Below are 25,492 nucleotides of genomic sequence, written 5' to 3' on the forward strand. Positions count from 1 at the left end.
AATAAAAAATAAAAAAATTTGGTGGGAAAGAAAATTAATGAAAACTTCTCTCTCAGATGTTTGGTAATCTTTCAGTCATGAATTCCCTCAAAAGAAAGATTTGGATTAATTTTGGCTACTCTAGGTTTTGGGCATCTTTTATAAAAGATTAAATTATAAATTTCATTATGATTCTTATATTTGATAAGTTGTCAAATTTTAATAAGTATTTAATAAGTTCTTAAACATCTATTGGATTACCTAATAAATTTTTTTTGAACTTTTAATTTGTGTCTGGTTAGATATTAGACTAAAAGTTTAAAGATCTATTAAATATAGAATTGAAAGTTTATGATATATTAAATATTTTTTAAAATTTAGGAATATATTATAATACGACATTGAAAATTTAAGAATTTATCAGATATTTTTTAAAGTTCAAAGAACTTATTAAACATAATTCTAAAAATTTAAGGCCCATGGGATAAAATTTCTTTCTTATTTCTCGTTCTTTTTTTTCAATAAATAAAAATATAACTCTTTTTTAATAATTATTTCTTGTTTCTAGTTTTTTATTTTATTTTATTGGAAAACAAAAGAAAACATGTTTTAAATCAAAATTGTTATATGAAATTTAATATTTTTAGAAAACTAAGTATTACAATATTAGAATGTTTTATGTTATATTTATTTTTTAAACATGTATTTTATAAGTCAAGAATAATAAAATAATACTTTTTATTTCTTGTTTTTGTTATTTACAAAATTTCTACGCAATTTTGAAAACGTTTCTTAAAATGAGAAGCAAGAAAGAAGAAAATAGTTATCAAATAATGTTTATGATTTTTCAAAAACTAGAAACAGTAAAAATATGACTCTGGTTTGGTAATGTCCCTTTTTTTTCCTTGGGTACAACATATAGGAGTGGAGATCAAACTCACAATCTCTTGATTAGAGATATATGTCAATTATCGTTGAACTATGCTTACTGTAGTTAACGTTCTTGTTTCTTGTTTCTGTCTCTTCATTTTTAGTAAATAAAAATAGAATTGCATGGGCTCAACACCCATGAATTCAAGGTTGGTCAAACAATGTTTATATTTATGTTTGGTAACAAAATGGAAATCAAAACAACAAACAAAAAAATTGTTTCGATTGTTTTCAAAATTTCTCTGTATATTTGAAAATATTTCCAACGGAACATAACTAATTGCAAAACACTCAAAATTTTTGATAAAATTGAAAACGAAATACAAGAAACTAGAACATTAACCACAAACGCTATAGCACGTTTTAGAAAGCATATGTTTTTAACCATTATTGCAGCAGTCATTTAATGGAAGGCGCAGCTATTTTTGATGGTTTGGGGCCAAACAGAAAGAAAAACAAGAGAAGAGAGAGAGATGATTGATGATTGGCCAAAAACTACAACACGACAACCTCAATATTTGTTTCTTGTTCCTCCCATAATTATTGCCATGGACCTTCCTCTCTTCTTCACCCAAATAATACTCTTTTTGAGCTCTTCTCCCCCCTCCCCAATTCCATTCTAGGATTCCCTTTACCAAAATCATGACATTTTGATCCATCCACTTAAGTTTTTCACTTTCTATTCAATTTTGTAGTTACATTTCCTACGTTGGTTTGAAATATTATTACTCGAAGGTTTAGCAACATCTCGATATGCTCTTTGACATTGCTAATGAGGTTGAAGAACTATTCGTGAATCTTTTGTTATACTGATTGGAGAAGCGAACACAAATCTCAAATCGATTAGAAGTAGGAAAAAAATATCGTGATGTACCAATAAGGACAACATTTAATTTTCATAAGTCGGAGGTATATATATTTTTGTTTTTTTGACAGAGTTATTGTAGATATATATGAACAATATATTCATTGCCTTTTACTATTATTATTAAAAATGTATGTCTAAAATTTATCATTAGATAGAACTGAGAAAATGGTTCTATAATCTTAAAAGGGAACTTAAATTAGATTATTCCCTATATTTTATGTTATCAATTAACCCGTAGATTTTAATCGTTAACGAAATATTGAAAAATTAAAATTAATGATAAACATATAATTGAAATTAATAATATATATAGATATATAAAATACAGTTCACTTGTGTTGACTAGTCTCTTTAATGATGTGTCTTGATGTCATTAATTTTCTCCGATCAATAATCTATATATTTAAGAAAATAAATAAAACATTTGATTTAATTTAAGTTGGTTTGGTTCCAAATTAAATTAATTGAATGTCACATTCTTTTGTAGGAAAATGGCCCCTAGTCTCTGTATTTACTAATATTTATTTTACATGTGATATGATAAGATGACAAAGCTTCTCAAAATAAAATAAAGTATAACTCAAAAGAGGGGGAGAAAGCAAGTAATGTGGCCCATAACATGTCTTTTCAATAGCTCCATGATTTGATTTGCATCTTCCCTTCCCTTCCCACTCCCACTCTACTCCTATTCATTTTTCTCCAAGGGTTTTGCCTTATTTAGCAAAATTAGGTAGCCTCATTGATCCATATCTCTCCTTTCATCGCCAACATAACGATCTAGAAATGTCTATTGAAGGCAGAGAAGGAGGAGGAAAAGATTTTTCTGAAGGATCTTCATCGGCGCAACCAGTTGGATCAACCCCAAGTCGATATGAATCACAGAAACGTAGAGATTGGAACACATTTTGTCAATATTTGAAGAATCAAAGGCCCTCAGTCCCACTTTCTAACTGCAGCTGCAATCATGTTCTGGAATTCCTCCGCTATCTTGATCAGTTCGGAAAAACAAAAGTTCATCATCATGGTTGCATGTTTTATGGACATCCCGAGCCACCAGCGCCATGTACTTGTCCACTTAGGCAAGCTTGGGGGAGTTTGGATGCTCTTATCGGGAGATTGAGAGCTGCCTATGAGGAAAATGGTGGATCGCCAGAAACAAATCCTTTTGCTAGTGGTGCGATTAGGGTTTATCTCAGGGATGTGAGAGAGTGTCAAGCGAAAGCAAGAGGAATTCCTTACAAAAAGAACAAGAAGAAGAAGCCAGTTCAAAACAATGAAACCGAAGAATCAAGCTCTATGACGATGTTGCACTTTGCCCCTTGACCATCTTTTAAGCTCTCTATCTCTCGAAATTACAATATGGTAATTAATTAACTTGCTTTAGATTATTGAAGGAAAATGATTGAGGTAAATTTCATGTCTTTCCCAATATATTTGCCATAGTTTAATAAATTTTCATGCTTTTCTTTTTGTAGCTCTTTCTTATCTAATTACTAGAATGTAATCTCTTTGATCTCTTCAATTATAAAAGCTAATGTATGATCACAACCAAATCTCGCATATTATATGAGAGACAGACACTCACACACACAATGCTATCTATAATTATTTTATTATTTAATTAATGACCAACCTTTTTTCCTTTTTTTTTTTTTTGGTCTTCTTCAGAAGACCCACAAAAGTTATTTTTATTTTTATTTTTTCTTGTAATTTTACCTTCGTACTATCTCAAGATTTGCTTCTTGTCCAATATTAGATTTTGTGGGACACTGAATTATATTCCATCATGCAAATGTTTGGACTTGAAAGCCTTTTGATATTCCTTCTTCTTTCCCTCTTGTTTTTTTTTTTTAAATTAATGAACTCCTAAAGTTTGCTTAAATATAATTAATGTTCTTGCTACGTTATACGATGAGTATGTAAAAAAAACTAGTGTTTTCTTTAATTTAATTGAATCAAACCCATTAATGATATATCTCATTGGCTGACGGAATTCATATTAATTAGTTTACTTAAGATTTTTAACTTTTTTTTATCTTTTTTTAAGTACAACATGTAGAGTGAGAGACCGAACTTACAACCTCTTAGTTAAAGATAATTAAAGATATATGTTAATTTTATCTGAATTTGAGCATATGTTATAAAGAAATATTAACTCTTAAGTGAACTGTATGTTTTTTAAATTCATGGTGGAGAGTTGGTTTATTTACGAATCAAATATTTTAATTTAAGTTTACATGGCAGCATTATTAAACACAATAAAGAGAGATAATTAAATTCACAAAGATCAATGAATATGATTAAGTTTACCATTCACTTTCACTTGGGTTATTTCTCCAAAATTTTAGTTGTTTAATATGTTTGTTGGAAATAGTAATTCATTATCTATTTGAATAAACAGTCAGCAGCAAAAAAATTTCCTCTAATATTTACCTATGAAATTTTAGTTAGATAATTTCACCAAAGTCCTAGGGTTGGTGTCTTTTGCTTCAATGTGTAATGGTTTTCAGCATATATTTCATCTATAATTGACATTTTCTATGTAATTTTTCTTAAGGTTCAAATTTGCGGAGTCAATCGTGTATATATGCCAATTACTACTAAGCTATGTTTGTTTTAGTCGATGATGTCTTTTTTTTAATTACTATTTAATTGCTCGATCTATTATGATGTATTTGACAGGACTAATAGAGAAGCATTAAGGAAGACGTGAAGTGATCATCGACCGAATCAATCCTTCGATTGAACTTATTTTTATCATTTCAAGAATCAATCGTCTTTCTTTTTCTTCTCTGGAAAAGTTATATATGTGTCGAGAAGATAGAATCTCTATTTTATATTAATATAGATTTATATTTTCCATTAAAGCCAATAGTACTTGTGAATCAGAGAGTTTTCATTTCCTCTTGGCTTTTGAAAATTTCAGCTTTTTAAGCCTTTGGTATCACAAAACTCCCAAATGTACGTAATTTGTCTGAGCTTTGTAATATGTGTGCATGCCTGATTTGTACTATGGTTATATGCTTCAATATAACATATGGGCTTTGTCTCCCTCTTTCTATATATACTCAACTTGCAATACACTATATATCAGATGTTTAATTAGCATTAATTCGAACTATATTAAGTAATCCTAAAAATCTATATATTTTTTGTGTTGTTTTTTTATGCATGTTTGCTTTTATATGGATAAAAAAGATGTAGGGTCATTTGTCTTCTTGACTATTTGGATATAGACCGGTTCATAGATTTTTGGGTTTGATTATCAAGAAAAATAGAGGGTCCAAATTTAGTGTCGGCCTAGGGTTCTTTGTACGTTGTATTTAGTACGAGAGCATATGCTTCAGGAACAGGTTGTTCAGGTCATGTAGCTTAAGGTGTATTAGATCCTACATACTTGTCACAGTGACGAATGCAAAATTGGAAAACAAATTATAACTTCAACTACTTCCATGTCCCAAGATCACGTGTGTTCTTATTGAACAGCAAGGTAAAATGTGAGTTTGCAAGCCCCTCATATACGAGTCAGGTGGGGTACCTAATGGATACCTGAGACTTAACTTAGCTAGCACATACTCGCTAATGACCTTTCATTGAGTCATCTTAAATTGCATTGATCTATCCTAAAGAGATTTCATTTCAAAAGAAATTTGGTTATTCACCCTAAACAAAGATCTCCACTAAACATCTATTGATATGTCTCAACTTGAGTTGGCCATGTTCCCTTTTGAAATATAGCAAATGTAATGAAATGACTAATTTTTCTTATTAATGTTAACGCCAAAATTCCATCATGTCAAGGATTTGGAATTGTCTGATCTATTGAGAAAATGTAGAAGCTATAAGCGTTAATCAAGCTAGACTTTTTCGTGAATTAAAACAGACAAATAATGATTTTGTTTTTAATTTTTTATTAAATATAAGATAATTTATTAATACTCACTTTGTTTTATTTACTTAGCAAAAATTTAAATTTAAAAATGTTGAAAAAAAGCCAATTTCTTTAAGCTATTCTTTTAAAACAATTTGAATGAGATGGTAAACACAATTACTGACATCTATTTCTACCTTAGAGTTGGAGTTAGTTTTATTTATGGGAATATTTTTTATTTTTTATTTTATTTTTATTTTAGAGTTCAAGGGGTAAGGATTCGATCACCTGAACTTTAGTACAAATTTATACTATGGAGAGATTATTAATAAATAGCTTGATTTTTAAAAACAAAATCGTCATCTAAGTCTAATGCAGTGACATAACAACCAAATCAGCTGATATGTGTTGAAATTTTGCTTAAAAAGAATATGAATATGATACAAAAATAATGCTGCTGTCTCTCTGTCTCCCATAAAGCTTTGTGGAAAAGAGATAGAGGCCTATGGAAAACAACAATTTGGACTTTGTAGCCTATAGCATTTTAGGCTTTTATTTGAAAACGACTCCTTAATTACACGCCAATCCACTCTCATTAATTGGATATTCCACCTAAATCATTCATAAACTTTTGTCTGCCGATCTAAAATTGCCATCATTCAAGTGTATTCGTAAGTTACTTGAATTTGTACATCTCAACTAAGTTTGTAAATTCTACCCATCTCAATATAACTCAACAAAAATTGACATATATTTCTTCTTTCAAGATTGATGGTTTGATTCTGATATCCCCAAACTGTTATTTTCAAACTCCACGAGCACCAAGCCCCACCTGTTCGCAAGCCACGCCCCACCTACACCCCCTTGCACGCAAGCCATGCTCACTGCCCCCATGCGCGCTAAGCCCACCAGCCTCATTGTGCACACCACGCACCCCACGCCTGAGTTATAAATTCAAACTTTTCGATCCTAAACTTAATCATGAACCAAACACTATTTCTCTTGCTCCACCAGCCTCATTGTGCACACCACGCACCCCACGCCTGAGTTATAAATTCAAACTTTTCGATCCTAAACTTAATCATGAACCAAACACTATTTCTCTTGCTCCGACCTTGTGTTCAAATTGCCTTAAATTTATCTCAACTAAACAGCTTAAAGGGATTCTTTAAGTAAAGGAAGAGTATGGGGGGACAAAAAAAGTGAAGAGAATAGCTTCAAAGAGATTAAAACAATTTTTCCAGGCATAGTTACTTAAATCAGAATAAAGGCGTGAGATTTTATTTTAAGAAACTACTTTCAAAATAGTTTTTATTTTCTAGAATAAATATACAGTAAAAAGATATTCAAAATAACATTTTTAAAAGTTCAGATAAGGCAATTCACTTGGATATCACTGAGACACCATACTTTCAACTTATTCTAACTAATGGCCTATTTCCCTAAAAACAACTCAATTTACTTTACCTTCTAAAACCATATACTTGTAGAAAGTAATTCATCAAACTATGATAACTTAAAATTACAATTTTAAGAACCAAAAAAAAAAAAAGAATTATCTTAAAAACATTATCCCAACCAACCCTTTAAAATATTATTTAATGGTATGCTTTGTTTTTAAACTGAAAACTGTAAAGGACCGGGAACCTGGATGCATGATTTCTGTCACTATACCAACAAAATGTTTCAAAGGAACAATATATAGTGGTCTCTTTTTCGCATGCATGCACATGTCAAAAGCAAACGATAACACGTGCTTTCTTCCCACGTGAGAATATTTCCAGCATTTACAATTATACCTATTTGCACGCGTAAACAGGAGGCTATATCCGTACTTTTCAGTTTTCACCTCCAAGGAAATAAATATATTAAAAAAAATAAATATGGCCAGAAAACTTATTGGGAGAAGTATTGTATACTCGCTACCAAATAAAACACTATATATTTCAGATGACCAAAATAACAGGTGATTACTGATTATATTGATTGTTACTACCCTCAAAAAACAAAAACAAAACAAAAGATTGATTGTTACTCACAAAAAGGAAGGAGATGCTGGTCAATCCCAGCTTCAAGTTTCAAGCAGCTCCACCAAAAAATCCTCCGGCCAAAACAAGCTCAAAGTCTGGAGTTTATAACCAGCATCGAGGGCGTGTATGTGTGCCTTTCAAAAAAGAGATAAACTTTTCCTAGTCCTTCCTACTTTGTTGGCTACGAGTAACAATCTGTTACAAAATGAAGGATGAACACAAGATTAGTTATGATATAAAGTAAATTATGCAACCAGAACATGATGTGTAGCCAAAACTCAGAAGTCAGATTCAACAAAGAGGGAAAAAAGAACTGGGTCGATTGAAATCTATACAGTTGGCATTGAGCAATGAATTTGAGTTGTCATGGGATGAGAAATTACTATATATGTGCAGCCTATTGTGTTCTCTTTTCTTTTTTTCATTTCAATCCACAGAGAAGCAATCAACTGTCTCACATCCCTTGTCACCAGTACTATAGCCATCTTGCACAATTTTTTTCAGTAGAAAACAAACAGCCCCTATTGAGAATGAACTCGTCCAGAATCTTCTTCCTTTTCTTCTGTCCAGAGATAGAGATGCAATATAGACAATGTTAAACATCAAAATATTTCATCTTGACAACTAATTATTTTGCATTTTTGCTGTTAACTCATGCTCCATGTTAATTTGGATTTAATCTCAAGGAATAACCAGTCGTCCATGGGAACATTAACTTAGCTCAGTGGTTCATTGACACCTATCTCTGATCAATAGGTTGTGAGTTCGAATCCCCACCCCAACTTGTACTTAAAACCACCAATTGTCTGTGATGGAAAAAAGAAAAATATTTTACCTGGTATCAGATTGACAGAAAATAAAATCTACGAATTAGGACTAAACTTGTATAATTTTAACTTGCAGAAATAAGATTATCTGAAGCATCAAGCAACTGATGCTCCTTAAAGTGCCTACGTTTAGCAGTGAGGATTTAACAATAAAGGTTCATAATCGATAGACTCAACTTTTTCCTTACTAGTTTCTTGTGAGTCTTTGATATGCTTGATGCAGACTCATGTCTGTAATGTAAGAACAGCACATAACACTTGAAATGTAATGGTTTCTCTCTTGTTTTCATCATAAAGGCCCAAACTTACGAGCCAGATGACAAATTTCATTCAGATCAAAACCAAGAACATCTCTTCCTTCTAGGTCTTCTCAAAGTCAGGGTAGATAAAAAAAACCCAGCATATGTCTAGAGACACTTAAACGACATAATTGACATAATTAACTTCAATTCGAACAGCAGAATTCTGATTTGTAGAGGTGAATATCTCCGCTTCCTACTAGCTCTCACTTTCTCTTTTTGGCAGTCACAGGAGAAGGAAAGTTCAATTAATACTGAGAAAGATGGTTGTATTTTCGTATACTCTATCTTTCCATACTCACTTTCTTTCTTAACCAAATAGACTTATAAGAATTCCCACTCCCTCTAGCAGCCTTGAATTCCGAGCAGCTAAGTTCCCATGACAGCCACATGGAAAGGGAAAGCATTGATTTCATGGGTGCACCCTAATGTATGGGGTATCACAAGAATCCCCGTATATAGCTTTCATAAGACACCTTCATTCTCCTAAATACAAATGAAAAGGCGGATGGGAGACCTTTGAAGTTTAGATCTATTAAATCCTGTTTCAATCCTTTTAACTTTCACACTTTTTCTACTCACAAATGTTTTACTTTGGACCACCAATTTTACATGTAGAACTACTTTGGTTGCTGCCATTAAGTTTATAATATGCACCAAACAAAAACTTGACATGACAATTTTAAAAGCAACAATGAAATTAACTCTCTTACTTTACGTGATACAATTAAAAAGCAACAATCAAAGTAAATTTTTATGGAAGTTTAAGAACCAAACCAAGATAATTTACCGTATGAGACCCATGATGAAATGAGTGTAGAATTTAAAGACAATTTCTTCAACTCTTAACAGAGAACAAACTTCAACATACTCCTAGAAAGCTAAGCGGTTCCATTCTTTTCTATGGATTTATTACACTGCCAAACTCAAATTTTATGAACACTGAGCAGCAAGTGATTTCAAATTTTGACTCGATTTTTCCCAATAACCAATTGCATGTATAACACGATACTATTCTGAAATTTCGATTAAAATGGGTTCCCAATAAAGTCAAGGATTCATCCAATCCACCCAAAAATATGCTGAAAAAACATACCGCTCTTCCATCCGAAGATATCTGCAGCAGGCATCTATTTATAATCTAATGCAACCTAGCAATTGTAAGAGAATATCCAGACACAATGAAACACCATCTCAAACCTAAAGTTCCCTCTCACTATAACAACTAAAGCGACGAGGGACAGAGAAAGTAGTTAGAAGCTAAAGGCTCACCGGTTCCTGAATCTCGCCTGGCGCGCTTGATCTTTTGAATCTGAAGTTGCATCTCCATAAGAAGTTGCATTCTCTGATACTCCAATTCTTTAACAAACTGCATCCGTTGAATCTCCAATTCTACCATGTGCCTCTGTTTTGCTACCTCCACTCTCTCGTATATATCAGCAATCGTCCCTATTGCCCGAGCCAGTTTTCTATACCCTACCTCTCTGTCGTTGAACCTTGGACTCGACAATGACCTCGAATCCTCGGAATCCGTACCGTACTTTCCTTCATCCTCTTTCGAATTTACATCCCGGCGAAGGTACGAGTCGCAAAAACTCCTATAGACGTGAGTCGAACGACGTTTCTTAGTTCCGGATCGAAGCCCAACCGGAACATTCGAGAACAGTGAAAAACCTGGAGTCGTTACTGGAGCGGTTTTCCAATTAGATACGGCGGCCGGCGTCGAAGGCTTGTGGCTGTTGCCAATAAGATCGTCGAGGCAGGAGAAGAATGGCCAAGCACAGACGTACGAACCACCGGATTCTAGACTTCTCGCCTTCTCGATCTTGTACTTCTTCTTAAGCGTATCGATACGGTTTTGGCACTGAATATTGGTACGAAGGGACTTCCGGTCATGACCATGCCGGGAGTTGACAGCTTCGGCGACCTCTTGCCAGTGTTTGTGGCGAAGGTTGCCGCGGTTCAAGTCGAGATGACGCTCTCCCCAGGCCTCGATGAGAGTCAAAGTATCGTCCTCGGTCCAACAGTCGTCGCGAACCGGTAACGTAGACGGCGAAGGCTGTGACAGAGGCATTACGGGCGGCGGAGCACGGCGGATGAGTCGGCGGACGGTTACCGGCGGCGAGTCCGTTCAGTGGGAGGGGTTTAGAATGGAGTTCGGCGACTGGGTATGCATGCGCGAGGCGGGGCGAGGCAGTGCAGTGGGTGGAGAAAGGAAAGCGGTGAGCAGTGGTGGAAATTGGAATGGAAGGCGAACGTGTCCAAGGATTTGCTTTAAGCGGCACTTGGATCCATTGGCGCGCGACCTCCCTTCCGCATGCTGTGTTTCGTTTTTGGGCCTCCGGCGCGCTACAATTAATGTTTGAATTCTACACATTCCACTCCCTTCAAAACGGGTTAAATTAATTCTATCAAGGAGTGAATTGAGATTCTGTTTCTTGTTTTTCAAATTTATTGAATCTATAGATTCTTTGGTAGATTTATTTTTTTTAATTTGTTTCAGATACCGTATTCAAATAGTGATTTTTTTTTTAAATTATGTTTTTCAATTTTGAATTTAAAACTTTAACAGGGAGAATTACATTAAACAAATATAATAATTTCGATAAATATATTATTTTATGTTATAAATTTATTTAATTTTTGTTAAAATTAGTATGTGTAAAATATAATATATTATAAATTATATAATATTGTAAAATAATCATTCTACAAAATTTGTGGCAAAAATATCAATAAATTAATTAATATAATTTTAGATTCAACTAAATATTTAGTTGGTAACTATCCCTACTCTACATATATATTATTAAATATAAGTTGAACAATTTTTTAAATTGATGTTCAATTTTAAAATTTGCTATTAAATGCTTAAAAGTAGAAATACAAGTTTTTTTTTTTTCCATTGAATCCCTTGTTTATATATTTATGCTTTTAGATCAATCAAAGTCTATGTGAGATATCAAATGTTGTAGAAGATGATTTATAAGATTCTGCACATCGAGTTTAGTGTTCCTAGTTCAAGAAATTTATAATAGATTCTACTACTTATCTTTTTTTTAATTAAATCTCGTTTCTGTTTTCAGATCAATCAAAGTTGAGGTGAGATATCAAATGTTGTAGAAGATAATTTATAAAATTTTGTAAGTCTTAGTTTTGTGTTCATAGTTCAAAAAATTCATAATAGATAGTAAACTTTTTTATTTTTAATATGAGCATATTTATGTAAATAAGACATCGATAGGAAGTTGTGAGTTTGGTCTCCCACCCCATGTTATATTCAAAGGAAAAAAAAGTTTATTCCATTTTTTTTAATGATTTTAACAATTTTGTTATTGTATTTTAAAATTTTAAATTTAAATAATATAGGTCATGTATGGCACCAGTAAAAAATGTTTCAACATGGGCCGGTTGAATTGGGACTATGCTGGGCTTGGCCCAACCTATGAGTCGCTAGTCATTTGGTAAGGTTGAATTTCGTTGTAATACTACATCAAACAAATTTATTATTTTTAACATCAGTAATTAACTGTAATGATTTGTTTTTTTATTTGAGATAATAATTGTAATCGTTAGAATTTAGAAATTAAACTACATAGATGAACTAAACTTATTTTCAAGTTAAAAACAAACAATTTGCACTATATAAACAAAATTAATACATATAAGTAGCCAAAAAAATATGTTAAAAAAAAGGGCTAAAATAAGCCTAGTTTAGCGTTAAGGCACATTACTCTATCTCTTTAGGTTTGAGGTTCAACATATATCTTACTCCCATCTGTAACTGATACGAAATTCTATTTGCACCTTAAAAGATTTATCCTATTCGTTGATGAGTCAGGACCCATGAATGAATTTGGAGAAACAAGGTTCTGAAAAACACAGGTTGAGACAGCAGCACATGAACAAGAACAAGCAGGTCCACAAATAATTATTGTTTCATAAAATATTTCGTACTATAGTGTAAAAGTATCGTATGCTTCCTTTATTCTCCATGTAAATTTATGGATCATCATTGTTTCTTTACAGTACAATTTACAACAGGAACATTATCAAATTTTGCCTAACAGTACAAATGCCCATTTACAGTTATTTTTTACACTGTTTCTAAAGCAAGCAAAAGGGAAAAAAAGTATAAGACTCAAAGTGAGAGATTCTGGAACATTGAAACCCATAAAACCAAGGGGAAAGTAGCATACTCACAGCCAAATGAAATTTGGAGCAGGCTTCTTCCCTTGATCTAAACTTCAGGTATAGATGACAGCAGTTCCTGATGCAAAAAATTGTGAACATTATATCTTACAACTCTAATAGGAATGGCTGTTGGGATGAATTAGGAATATTACTGAGACATTAAAAGGTATATTAGTAATTAGCAAAGAAAGTTGGTAGTAGGCATTTTATTGTTTTTTTAGTACCGTAGAGATTTGTTATAAATAGCGTGGTTAAGACTGGACTATTCAAGAAAGGCTAATATGAGGATAGCTAAGCGGTCTAAGACGCCTTGCTCCTTCCACATAAGACGGAAGTTCAACCCTCAATCCCTACATTTGTTGAACTAAAAAAAAACTTGAGAAAGAAGAAGGTCCAACTTCAATTACCTCGAATTACTTGGGAGTTATTATAACTCTTCTATTTTTTATATTTCAATACTGAGTTCTACCCTATCTCTTGGGAAGTTGAAGTTAACTAACAACGTGTTCAAAACATCAAAGGGAGGGTTACTCCATTACCTTTGGAAACTGCAGATGCTGATGATTTGTATCGGAGCTTTTAACAATCGACTCTGACTTGGGATCAGGCAACGTGGTTATTGAGACAGGGTTTGCTCGCATTGCAAGAGAAGACTGCAAAAACGAAGAGTTTCTCGAAGTCGGTAAAGTACGCTTTAGCCAAGAGTCTGATGGAGATTTTGGTGGAGGTGGAGCAAAAGACAGCCGTGAGTAACCACACCGAGAACTGCCTTCATTGCCTTCCCTCTTGAGAATTTTATTTTTTGAATCTCTGTTTCCATTAGTGGCATCTTCTGAAGTTCTCAGGTCAGGAGAGTCCTCAGCAGGACTATGGAAACTTTCTTGAATGCCAGTTTCCATAAGCATTTTGCCGTCCGACTCAAGCTTCTTGCCATAGTCTGGAATAATAAGGTTATTCCCTTCATAACTTGATTTCTCAGGTTGTTTCCTGTCTATAATCTTCTCATTGTGAGTTCCATCTGAGCTTACCAATGCAGGGGTATCACTAGCAATACAATTAGAATCGACTCGGTTGTTTGGTTTTAAGGGAAACTGATTTTCCAAATCAAACTTCTTGTTCTTGTTCTGAGCAAATTGCAAACTTGTCAACTTCACAGCATCCTGATTTTGTCCCAGTTTGAATCTGGAGTAATTTGAATCCACTTTTACCTCAAAAAATGTTCTATCTGAGGAGGTGGGCAAGTGGGAACCCACAGATACCAAACTATCAGGTTTCAGATTTGTTTTCTCATCTGCAGCGTTCAACTTCTTGATATCTTGGGTGGCAGAATCAAGTAGATATGGTTCTTTCATTTCAGTACTTTTCATGGAAGCATCATCGATCATATCTGAACTGAAACTTATGCCCTTCATATCCCAAGAATTTGAACTTGAATTGGGAGATCTAATCTTATGTACAGAGTCTATGTAGAGAGTTTTCTCAACAGCAGGACTAGCTGAACCCGATTCGTCGTCACCCAGTAATGCTTGGAAGCTACTTAGGCTTCTTCTATGTGGTTCATCATATTCATTTGTTGCTGAATTGGTAGCATTTTCAGTCCAACCAAGATAAGGATTTACATTTGTATGAACAGCTCGGGAAAGTTCATATGGGTAGTTGGATATGCCCTCACCCTGCAAATTCCTGTATAAAGAAAATGTATCTCGCTCCTGATTAAAAGTTTTGCCGTTGCTTTTGCTGGACTTACTTGCATCTTCTTCCATCTGCAGCCGAGTTATTCCCTGACCATTACTCACTCGTCTCTCATTTGCAGCGTCTTTGGGATTCTGTAGATATTGAATGGTACAGATTCAACAGTTAGACTTTTTGACATAGTCACAAGGCAAATTAAAATAATTAGAGAAGAAGACGGTACCCCAATTGAGCTATTCCGAATTTTACGTACTGAAGTGCCCTGCATTCTCAATCCAGGTACTGGATTCAAAAGGACAAATGAACCTTTTAAGCAAAACCGAGGAAGCAAACCACAGCCCCGAGCAGAAGCATATCCAGACCCATAATAGACATCATCTTCATCATCACTTTCTTCCCTGCATATTTCTTGAACATGATGTGTCTGAAGGTGCAGGTTTGGCCGACTCTGCCTACCCCCATTTGTCACCATCTTTATTTCCCTTGGTCGCTCAACGGTAGTAGTTTGTTTTCTGGTAGTATGTGGAGGTGTTTCCGAAGCCATTGCCTTTGCTGCAGGCAGAAATCGATCAATCATGAAATTCCGAGCCTGTGGATCCATGGAAGAAGCCCCTGATGGTTTAATTTCTGAACCTTCCAATCCACTCACTCCACTAATACTACAGTTGAAGAAGAAGGATTCGGATCGAGAAAATCTATCATTTGCATCCCTGAAAACCTCATCATCGTCTTCTTCTTCTTCTTCAATCCCTGACTCACAAATGGCCTTATCTTCTCCTGCCTCTCTGGCATTTTCATCTGATGAAGCATTCATAGAAATAGGAACTTCTTGCTTAACATTTGGGACCCTTCCGGGTGGGAGTTTCGGAACAAGGGGAGGCTGTGTCAAAATCCGAGTTTTTCTTGTGCTTTCATCCTTGGGTTTACCTGGAGTCTGCTCCCATACAAAAGGAACGGTTCCAGGATTCCTCACCGGACCAGATTTCAACTCTGATTTATATACAGGAAGAGGAGGAATTTTGGGTTCAGTGCTGGTTTTTTCTTTAGTCTCTGATGGAGTTCCTGTAGATGAAAAACGCCTCACGGAAAGAAGAGGCTGATTAAAATCCAGTTGGTTGTCTTCCATCAAATTCCTTAATGAAGTCATGTGGTAGTTCCTGCAGAAGACCACGGTCATATTAAAATGCTACACAGAGTAGCAAAGCTGTTCGAAGGTGCTAAAAAACAACCGCAGCTAAGATCTTAGGTTGATCTACTGATCAATGTGACAGAAGAATGTAAAAAATCTTTTTTTGGAATTATAAACAAATTTTACACAATGTTTGAAATTTGTATGACGCACTAGCTCGAAATCCATTTAAAAAAAAAAAAAAAAAAAACCACTTCGAATGAAGCTTGGAACTCAGTGAATCGTTTCAGCAAACACCTTATATTCATTATGGACGCACCCTTCAATCAACTTACTTCGATCAAAAGAATACTCATCCAGAAAATGAGATTGGAATTAAGTATCAGATACAACAATTTGAATTCGATATTTGATCCAGATTGCACAAGAACATCAACATCAACCCAATAATGTCATTTAACAAACAAGTCCCACTCTCTGTTCATATATTTCGAATTAAATGAGCTATGGAACAGCAAACATACTAACCGCAATTACAGATTAAAAGATAAAGCCTTCTTTGAAGTCGGCACCGACCCAGAAACCAGCTCGATCTACTCCTCGCAGACAACAGCAGAAGAAAACAAGCTGTATTTGCAAAAGAAAGGAGACGAGAGAGAGAGAGAGAGAGGTTTTGTCCAAGAATCTGAACCAACCCATGCATGAATTTTTAAAAAAAATCAGAGAGACAATAATAAAGGCAAAGGGACAGATGGGAGAGAGAGAATTAATCAGTGGGTCAGAGTGTAACTTACAGAGGATGGCCATGGGAGAGTTGAATTTACCAATCTTTAATGGAAGAAAACAATTTGTTCTTAAAAAATCAGAAACTAATGTGTGGGGGAAAGTCCTCTTTTTCAATGTGAAGTGCAAATTTTGGTAAATATAAAATGTCGGTCTATAAAGTATTTTAAGAGCAAGTTGCTCAGTATCATGTGATGACACTTAATTCGTACAATATGGAAAGAAACGCGTCAATGGGGTTCTCTCACGTGCTACCATTGGTATGTGCTCGTGTGAATTTTGAACGAAGACGAAGAACTCGAAAGTCAAGGCCCGCATTATTTTATATTTGAAAAATTAAATTAAATAATAACATTTTTGTTAGACATAGAAATAAAAGATAAAAAATGTGTTTCGACCCATAAAATTTTGTCAAACAAGTGAATATTTTTTATGTTTTTCAAAATATTAAATAGTACTCTAAATTCAAGTATTAATTAACTCATCTTCTAGGATGGTATTGTTAATATCTATCATATCTAATTATTACACAAATTGGCCTTGTTCGATGCATAGCTTTTGAACATTTGGATATTCATATATGTGAAGAGATCTCTTGTGGTATTTTATTTTTTGCATATTGCGAACACTGTCCTACAGGCCAACACGAGTCAAAACACTCAATTTTAGAGTTTTTATGATCGAGCCATTGAAAATCAAAAGTACACCTTATTGATATACGCACTAACTATCGATTCATTTAAGCATTTTTTATCATATTCTCATGATTTTAAGATCTCTCTTATTTGGATGTGGTACCGATTCATCAATGTACCCCTCATATATTCTCGAGCATCACAGTTATGGATTCTTCATATCTCGTCCTGTTGTTTTTTCTTAATGTTGTTGGCTTTTGCCCAAAAAATAAAAAAACAACATGTAGAGGGGGTCGATAATATTATCTTAATAATTTTAACAAACAACATAAATGAATAAAAAAACACTTGAATTTAGTCTTTTTGAATATGAACATAGTTTAATTTTGCCCTTACGGTATTAAAAGTTGCAAATTAATGCATATGATTTGGGGCTTAATTGCCACTATGAGTTTAGCTTTGTAATTGACACACTCTTCCAATCAAAAGATCAAAGTTTGAATCCCTCCCCCCATTTCATATATTCCAAAAGAAAAAAAGAAAAAAAATGGGGCTTAGTTTCATGATTATCCTCGTGCTTTAACGTGATTGGGCGAAGCCCACAGACCATGTGTCTTTAGGAACCGCGGCCACGTGGCATATAAGAATTTACCCATAACAATTCGGATTAGGTTTTTGCAGATTAAATTGATACTTCTAAAACTCAAATTTATAATTTAACGTTGCGACTCTAGAACGCGGAAGAAAAGAGCGCGAAGCTACCAAAATAAAAGATGATTTTTAGTTCTTCGCGGGGGAAGTTAACGATGGATTCCGCGCACGACTCTAAGATCTGCCTCTCTCTGCGAGTAAAAGCATTGCAATATTCGTCGATCAGCTACTTCGTCCTCGTTTCAGTCGCCGGTGGTCTGAAAGAAACGACGATACCGACGAGGCTGTGGATGCACGAGGGTTAATGTCTTGATCAATTCACCTTTTGCATTGAGGAGAGAATCGGGATTTACAATTGTCGATCTGTTGGTGCCTGGCGGCAAACTCTAGCACTGCGCAGAAACAGAAACTCAAATATATCTTGAGGTATGAGTTTGGAATTTGTTACTTCAGAGTCAAATCGTCTTGTTTAATATTGGTTGGGAGAAGAAACTAAGAATTTCGGCGTTCGAGGATTGAAGGTGATGCCCAGGTAGTCAGTTTGGCAATCGAGAAGCTTCCACAAAATTTTATGTGATCGGAGTTTATCGACATTCATATTTTTGTTTGCATATTGGCGAGTGTCACTGTTTATTACAGTATATATCCAAGAGGATAGGAATAACAGGTCCACCATAGTTATACTCACCGAGGACCAAGATGTCTATGGTTAATTCTTTCTAAACGAAGCATATGTGATTAACAATTTGAAATTGTCTGTACGCTTGGAACTTGATCTTTATTGGTTGTCTACTACTTTCAGATCGCTTATTAAGATCACTCTTCCCAATGGGTAATATTATAGAACTTCCAGTCTTAAACCCCCGGATCACTACTTAAAATGTGATAACCGATTTCTCTGAATTGACTGGGGGAGTTTGCATCCTCATTCGTTTGACGTATTCTAGACCTTTGATGAATAACTTTGTACTATGTTTACCTCGAACAACAGGCACAGATGTTGGAACTTCGAAGATGTTTTTCCTTCAAGAGTTTTTGAAGAGTTTTGTGATACCACTTCCATTTAGAGGTATGTCTTCCATCTAGAGACTCTGGACGTCTGTCTTTTGGTATCTTCACTTTTTCAATCGGTGTAAGTTTCTGATTTGGTGCTTTATGCGTGTTGCTCCTGGGCATGTATTTCACTCTGATGGTGAGTTCCCTCACCCGAAATTGTATCTATTTTCTTCAATATATTTTTGTATAGTTGCTTAATTAATGGTTTCCCTGCAACTTCTGAATGATGTATTTAACAAGAGCTGAGTTCTACTTCTAGGAATGAATCATAGCTTCGATGCCATAGATTGAACTTAAAAATTTTCGTCCTGTTTAAATCGGTAACTGATTCATTGTGCTTTCTTAGTTAATTTTTATCTTAGGCGTGCACGAAGAAGCTATTATTGTAATTGGTTCTCGAGTGCGTAAAATCAACTCCCTGTATTTACTAGTTCATTTCATCAGCTAAAAAGTGAGGCATAGTGATGACAGTATATGTTGGCACGCTCTATACAACCACAACACATGAGGATTTTCTCCTCTCCTTATTTTGCATAGCATCTGTTTTTTTAAGTTGGAGCTTGTCTTTTATTTAATTTGTGCCACCTGTCTTTTCGAAAAAGACCATTTAACTGCTCTAGTGGCCTTGATAATCATGTCCATAAAACAAGATGATAAATGACCGCACCAATGGCTCACAGTTTCGATCTCCACCTTTACCAAATCATACTTGGTAGATAGCATGAACAATTGATTGGAAAATGATAAGAGATCTGGCACGAGTATCCGGTTCTTTTGAACATCTGGAACTTGAAATATTAATGAATACAAAGATATAAATTTAAGTTTATAAATTTGTAGGTAAGATTTTTTTATTTTTGTCAGTTGGTAGAGACTTGGAAGTTTAACCCACTGTATTCTGGCCCTTGCAAAGATGAAGAAAGGTTGGATTCCTACTCCCTCGTAAATGGTATTTGCTACCCATGTTTTAAGTCATATGTTTTTATTGGTTGATTTTTATTATATTAAAAAGAAAAGTATATATTACTGAAATGACAAATCATATCAAAAACTCTTGTCAAAGTATAACTCAACTAGTTAAGACATGTATTTTCGTCGAAGAAGTTGAAGATTGTTTACACTCCAACATGTTGTCGAACTCAAAAAAAAAACATCAAAAGACTCAAAAAACAATTATATGTTATTCTTTTATATTTGGTCCTGTTGCTACTTGTTTGTTTTTTTCAATTGTATTTAGTAGAACTCAGTCCTTCAATTAAACATTAGTAATTTACCTAAAAATCAGTGGCAGTAACATAGAAGCATTGCATACATGACTAAGAATATTTCCCACGTTTCGACAGTTCACATATTTTTCCTCCCTTTACCTGACTACTATCTGTACTGTGGAACAACAGCATTCAGAATCGACATGCACACATAGCAGATAGAGGAGGTTTAGTTGGCTTTCCATAGTGTCGATTGCTCGGCCCCTAAAAGAATGATGGGGAGTCATCCGTATATCGGATCTTTGAGTTGTTTTTCGGTCGAGGACAAATACTTCTCTAGAATATGGGAGATTATCCGTAGCTGGGAATATATAAGTGGCTACTCTGGGCTCTTATGTGCGAAGAGAGAGCAGGTTTGCGTTAGAGTACTCAACCTCAAAGGTTAGGCTAAGGTCAGGTTGTACAATGAAACCTTGATTAATGCTAGTATATAGGGGTATGAAAACTTCGACCTGGTCTTACATTTATAGCATATCTAGCTATAAATTCATCCTTTCCTTGATCACATATCAACTATCATTTAGCAGGACAATCTCATAGATAGATGAAGGTGATTAGATATTCTCGTTTAGACTCCCATGCTGGATTTGTTTTACAGATATTATTGAGGAGGATTTAAGATTAAACTAGTTCGGTTCTTGAAATTGTTGCATCGTTTCTTAACTATCTTGGTATCTTTCTTCATTAGTGCAGAGTTAAAAAGCCCACATCTTCTGACTAAATCGTTTCACACATCTACATTAGTACTAATTTTGATGGATTCCTCCCATGAAAGTGTCAGAAATCACAAGTGATACAGCTAATCTCAAAGTTACTAGTGATGAGAAAGAAATTACGTGTCTTGATTCCTAACCAGGGAGAAGCCATATGGTTGCCTTCTCTTCTAACTAGCACAAGCATCAGACACTTGTTGATCTCAATCTGGGATTTGGCGGCTGTTAAGTGCAGCTTCAAAGCGACTGCAGGAGCCGGCTCTCATCTCTGTACTCATATCATTCTCTGGTGCTGGGTAGTAATCCAACCTTAGTTGTACGTCCCGCAGATATGGAATATTAAGCAGAAAATTCATGAAGTGTTCATAAGCTGTTCCGTGTATAAATAACTTCCTCAGAGTGAGACACTCTGCTAACAACCCAGCGGCGGTATGTGATAGGCTCCTCTGGTTGAAATTCCGGTCCTGTGGTGGCCAATAATCAAGCTCATCAAGTCCTAGACTACCAACTCCATTCAGAAAGAATCTCTCCCACAAGGTGAGATCCATCTGGCCTGGTGGGCAGGTTAGCGCATAGCCTATTGTGTCACTGCAATCCAACTTCATCTTCGATAGCTGAGGATATTGCCCAAGGATGCTTAACCCAAATGTATCCATTGGTTTGTGCCGCCCCCTACAGTCTCCCTCGACTTTGATCCGAATTTCTTCCAAAACAGGGCAATCCTCAAGACCGGAGGATTGCAATGGACTCAGAAAATCACCAACTCCAATCCAAAGAGACAGGTACTCCAAACTATCCCATCTCTCGCCCCACAAATCACTAACATTGCACTGCATAGAGAGGGAACAATCAGCGCCTGCGGAGTATCTGGATCTCTTCCTCTTCCTTGTATATCCACCATTGTTTTCACCTTCAAAGAGACCATCCGTGGAATAGCTAGTATCAGCACTGTGGCTTGGCATGGGAAGTTCGTCAACTTCGTTGAGATCGAAGTTCCAACCACTCATAGCTTCGTTTTCAAGTTCGTAGTCTTCTCCAGAGCCTTCCCACACACAATCGACATGAAGACGGCGTATCCGATCTCGAATTGGGTCTAGGGCTCGCAAAGACGCTCTGGTATGAAGATTCACACAGCAAGAAATTTTGACATCCACGAGAGTCCTCTTGAGCAAACTCACCATTGTCCTCAAACCCTTCACTGTGATTCTCTTACATCCCTCCACTTCAAACTTGGATAACTTCACACATCCCCTACCAATTTCTATTAAACCCATATCAGTCAAATCCGTGCAGTTCTTGATCGACAGCGACTCAAGCCCTTGACATAAGGCTATCCCATCGAGCTGCGAGCCGACCGCCATACAGATCCCGTGGAACTGCCCAAGCTTAAGAGTCCTCAATTTCCGGCACTTAGTGTTAAGTACCTCTAGTGCCGGTCCACTATCCCTAACATTCTTAGCAACATCCAGAACCAAGTCCTCGAGCAATGGCAACCCGGAGAACAGCTCAATTAGAGTAGTTGTACAAATCCTCGCGTCTTCTGACGTGAAGCCATCGGCGGAAGGGTCCCCTCGGGAACTCGCCAATGTCGAGGTGTCGGCAAGGTGAAGAAGGTTAAGTCTTGGACAGTTAGTAGCTATAACGGACAGAGTTTCATCTCCTACAAACCCGAAATACCTGGGATCAAACGTGCACGCCATTAGAAGCTGCCTGAGGTTGGGGCAAGCCTCGGTTATGGTTTGTATATCCGTCGATTTGAAACCATCAGTGAACGACGTCGTCATCAAATTTAGCTTTGAAATTGATTTGGCTGTCAGAGGGTTGGCTAGGAGAACCGGAGGAAGGTCCTCGATCCAGTAGTAGAATTCCGATAGGTCCAGTGTGGATAGAGATCGACAATGTTCGAATACGGGGGCGAGGTCCTCCCCGGGCGCGGATTGCGGCCGTTGATGCCATCGAACCAGCTTAACATGGCGCAATCCAGGCCATTGACGGGCGAGAATTTGAAGGGTAGTTGGGGATCGCGCATATACGGTGAGAGAGGTGACTAATGGGAAGAGGCCGCGGAGGCGGTGGGCGAGGAGATGGGGATCAGGCGACGTGCAGAGGAACGCGTGTCCCCACGGCGAGAGAAGCGAGAGGTCCAAGTGCGTTACAGATCTGAAGCACGTCGGGATCCCGTAGAGGTCGCGAGCGTTGCCCCTCAGCGTGAGTGAAAAGCGCGTTGCCCTCTCCAAAGACAAGAATTTCCGGCATACAAGAGATAGTGAGTTCCTGGTCCGAGTGTCAGTGACCAACGCCAGTATGTTCGATAAGATAACGTCCGGCAAGTCATTTATCGAAGCTCCGGCCATTTCGGTCGGTCGTATGCTTTGACTCACTCGCTGATATGGCTGCAGCTCGTTTATCAAAGCATCCCTCTTGATTGGTAACTCTCTTCTTTACTGGCGATTTTCCGCACCTTCCCCCTTTTTCTCACCTTCGTGGGGAAGGAGAGACTAGGGGAGAAACAGTAATCGAAGCTGGTGGATTTGTCTTGCAATGGAAACTGGAAAGCCACGTGAATACGATGTATCTGGATCAGGAAATGGTTCTTCACGGACTTCCCTGGCGCGTGCGTGAACTATGGAGGGTAAATTCGTCCAGTTGGACACTTTATATCTTGTTTGCCTTGCCTCCCCTGTCTCCAGGTATGGATGGGACCTCCCTGTCACCGACTCTCCCGAGCCAGACCCACCCAGAAGCTTCAAAGGAAATAATAGTTTTAAATTTTATTTTTGAAAATCTCCCTTTTTATTTTTTTTCAGCATCCGATTTTTTTGGTATAATATATAGGACAGAGAATCAAACTTACCGTCTTTGGTTGGAGATATATGTCAATTGCAAAATTTGTGGTGGAATTGGAGTTTTTTTCTTCTTAAAAATTTGTCTTTTTTAAGACCAAGAGTAATTTCTTAGACTTGAGATGACGTAGGATGAGAGTTCAATATTTTTATTTAGTTAAATGGTTAATTTTAATTAACTAGTTTTTATTAACTTGTTACTTAGTATTTTGTATTCAATTACTTATCTCATTTTCTTGCCATTTGAAATGTAATAAAAAACTTTCAAATGTTATTTATTGAAATGGATTTAGAGAAGTTTTCTCTCAAAATTTTGGGACTTTTCACTTTGTTTGGCGGTGGATTTGGTACAAAAAATCCACTGCATCATGAAAACTAAATCTTTTAGTCAATTTGAATTATGCCTGTTGCTGTAAACTCTCCATCAACAGCAACTTAAATTCCAATGATCCTTTAACAGTCAGGATCGCCCACTTTCATCCAATTCCCTCTTTTTGGTTTTGCTAGTGCCCAAAAATATACTTGCATAATTTGATATTGCACTTCCAATTTCTCATTCTATTCCTTGCCAGGAACTTTGAATCCTACTGTTGCTTTCAACTACTACTTTTGAATTTGATACTTATTCTTTTTTCCTGATTTTCATTCTTTTTTACTAGATTTCATTAATAAACACACCAGGGGGACTCGTCTGCACAATCACGATGATTGCAAGTTGGCTATTGCCTTCTGGGATTTGGATTGTTCTCCTGCTACTGACCAATAGTGTGGTACAGGCAACAGGCAGCAAGCATCTGATATTGAAATAGAAAATCCTTGCAACCTGGTAACATCTCAAGTCCCAATATACTTTTCGCTTGAAAGTTACGGTGCATTTAAATTTTACATGCGTACTTCAGCAAGCGTGTGAATGAGGGAACCTACCTAACTGCTACCACTATCAGTTGAAACTTGAAAGTTCACTTAGAAACCCTATAATTCTTCAGAATTTCATTTCCATTTTCCAACACTAATTTATTCCGTATGTGTTAGTCAACCAAGTACAGGAGCAGCACCTGTGCCCAACTGCTGTTGGTATGTCACTTGGGCTCTTTTTGACGCCCCTGGACTGCATAACCATGTAAATTGTCCCCCTCAATTTCTTTTTCTGTTATGTTTACGTCATTGGAGAGCATCTCACATTTAGTATCTCAAGAACAAATTAAGTTTTGGTTGATTTTTTAGAAAAGAAGAAACGGAAAGTATTTTTTATATAGTTGTATAGTTGTTCTCTGTTCGACAAATGAATAATTGTTTTACACTTAATGACAAGTAGAAATTTAATGGCTAGAGGACAAAATCAAGCAGCAAATATTCTTGCCTATTTAGCACAAAAAATTGTTAGTAACTTGGTACGTACGAAATGTTTCAACTCTTAGGAATATATAGTTATTGGTGATTTTAGACTTTACAGATTAGCATTTGTTCGATAAGAATATAATAGACTTTAAATCATCAATTACCTTTAAATATACGCACGCATTTATCATACTTCAGCCCTATTCCTATGTTGGGCCTGGTTCACTTGGATACGCATCTTGTTTGACATACGGACATATAGTGATATATTGATATATATGTATGTTTTATTATACGTGTTGTATAAAGGTCATGGACTAAAGGTACTTTCTTTGCCTCAATTCTTTTGGCCTGGGAGGAGCAGAGCATCTAAAGCTCCCTTTATA

General features: G+C 35.9%; 4 protein-coding genes and 1 long non-coding RNA gene across 7 annotated transcripts; 2 read left to right on the plus strand and 3 right to left on the minus strand.

The window, feature by feature from the left end:
- The first annotated feature begins 2,362 nt into the window (after positions 1-2,362).
- Positions 2,363-4,840, plus strand: LOC111016777 (protein LIGHT-DEPENDENT SHORT HYPOCOTYLS 10). Its single transcript, XM_022292291.2, has 2 exons — positions 2,363-3,139; positions 4,460-4,840. Exon 1 carries the CDS (start codon positions 2,561-2,563, stop codon positions 3,098-3,100), a length of 540 nt encoding a protein of 179 aa, XP_022147983.1. The 5' UTR covers positions 2,363-2,560; the 3' UTR covers positions 3,101-3,139; positions 4,460-4,840.
- Positions 4,841-7,544: 2,704 nt separating this feature from the next.
- On the minus strand, positions 7,545-11,163 carry LOC111016844 (trihelix transcription factor ENAP1). 3 transcript variants are annotated; one of them, XM_022292384.2, is made up of 3 exons: positions 10,077-11,162; positions 8,062-8,240; positions 7,545-7,873 (listed from the first exon to the last, which is right to left on the minus strand). In XM_022292384.2, the coding sequence occupies exons 1-2, from the start codon at positions 10,876-10,878 to the stop codon at positions 8,200-8,202; spliced, it is 843 nt and encodes a 280-aa protein (XP_022148076.1). In that variant the 5' UTR covers positions 10,879-11,162; the 3' UTR covers positions 7,545-7,873; positions 8,062-8,199. The 3 variants fall into 3 exon arrangements, with proteins under 3 accessions (XP_022148076.1, XP_022148077.1, XP_022148079.1); XM_022292385.2 differs by having other exon boundaries at positions 8,062-8,484; positions 10,077-11,160; XM_022292387.2 differs by lacking the exon at positions 8,062-8,240 and having other exon boundaries at positions 10,077-11,163.
- Positions 11,164-12,761: 1,598 nt separating this feature from the next.
- On the minus strand, positions 12,762-16,764 carry LOC111016765 (uncharacterized). The gene is made up of 5 exons (XM_022292274.2): positions 16,614-16,764; positions 16,348-16,504; positions 14,914-15,847; positions 13,538-14,824; positions 12,762-13,074 (listed from the first exon to the last, which is right to left on the minus strand). The coding sequence occupies exons 3-5, from the start codon at positions 15,835-15,837 to the stop codon at positions 13,045-13,047; spliced, it is 2,241 nt and encodes a 746-aa protein (XP_022147966.1). The 5' UTR covers positions 15,838-15,847; positions 16,348-16,504; positions 16,614-16,764; the 3' UTR covers positions 12,762-13,044.
- Positions 16,765-17,945: 1,181 nt separating this feature from the next.
- LOC148211613 (uncharacterized) lies at positions 17,946-19,142 on the plus strand. The gene is made up of 2 exons (XR_015790224.1): positions 17,946-18,314; positions 18,880-19,142. It is a non-coding gene; the product is annotated as an uncharacterized LOC148211613 (long non-coding RNA).
- A 1,722-nt stretch (positions 19,143-20,864) lies between these two features.
- Positions 20,865-23,529, minus strand: MAX2 (RNI-like superfamily protein). The gene has a single exon (XM_022292267.2). The coding sequence runs from the start codon at positions 23,277-23,279 to the stop codon at positions 21,129-21,131; it is 2,151 nt and encodes a 716-aa protein (XP_022147959.2). The 5' UTR covers positions 23,280-23,529; the 3' UTR covers positions 20,865-21,128.
- Positions 23,530-25,492: the final 1,963 nt, after the last annotated feature.

The sequence above is a fragment of the Momordica charantia genome, assembly GCF_013281855.1.
Source record: "Momordica charantia cultivar OHB3-1 chromosome 4 unlocalized genomic scaffold, Mcharantia_2.0 BLBB01000004.1, whole genome shotgun sequence".
In the NCBI taxonomy this organism is placed as follows: Eukaryota; Viridiplantae; Streptophyta; class Magnoliopsida; order Cucurbitales; family Cucurbitaceae; genus Momordica; species Momordica charantia.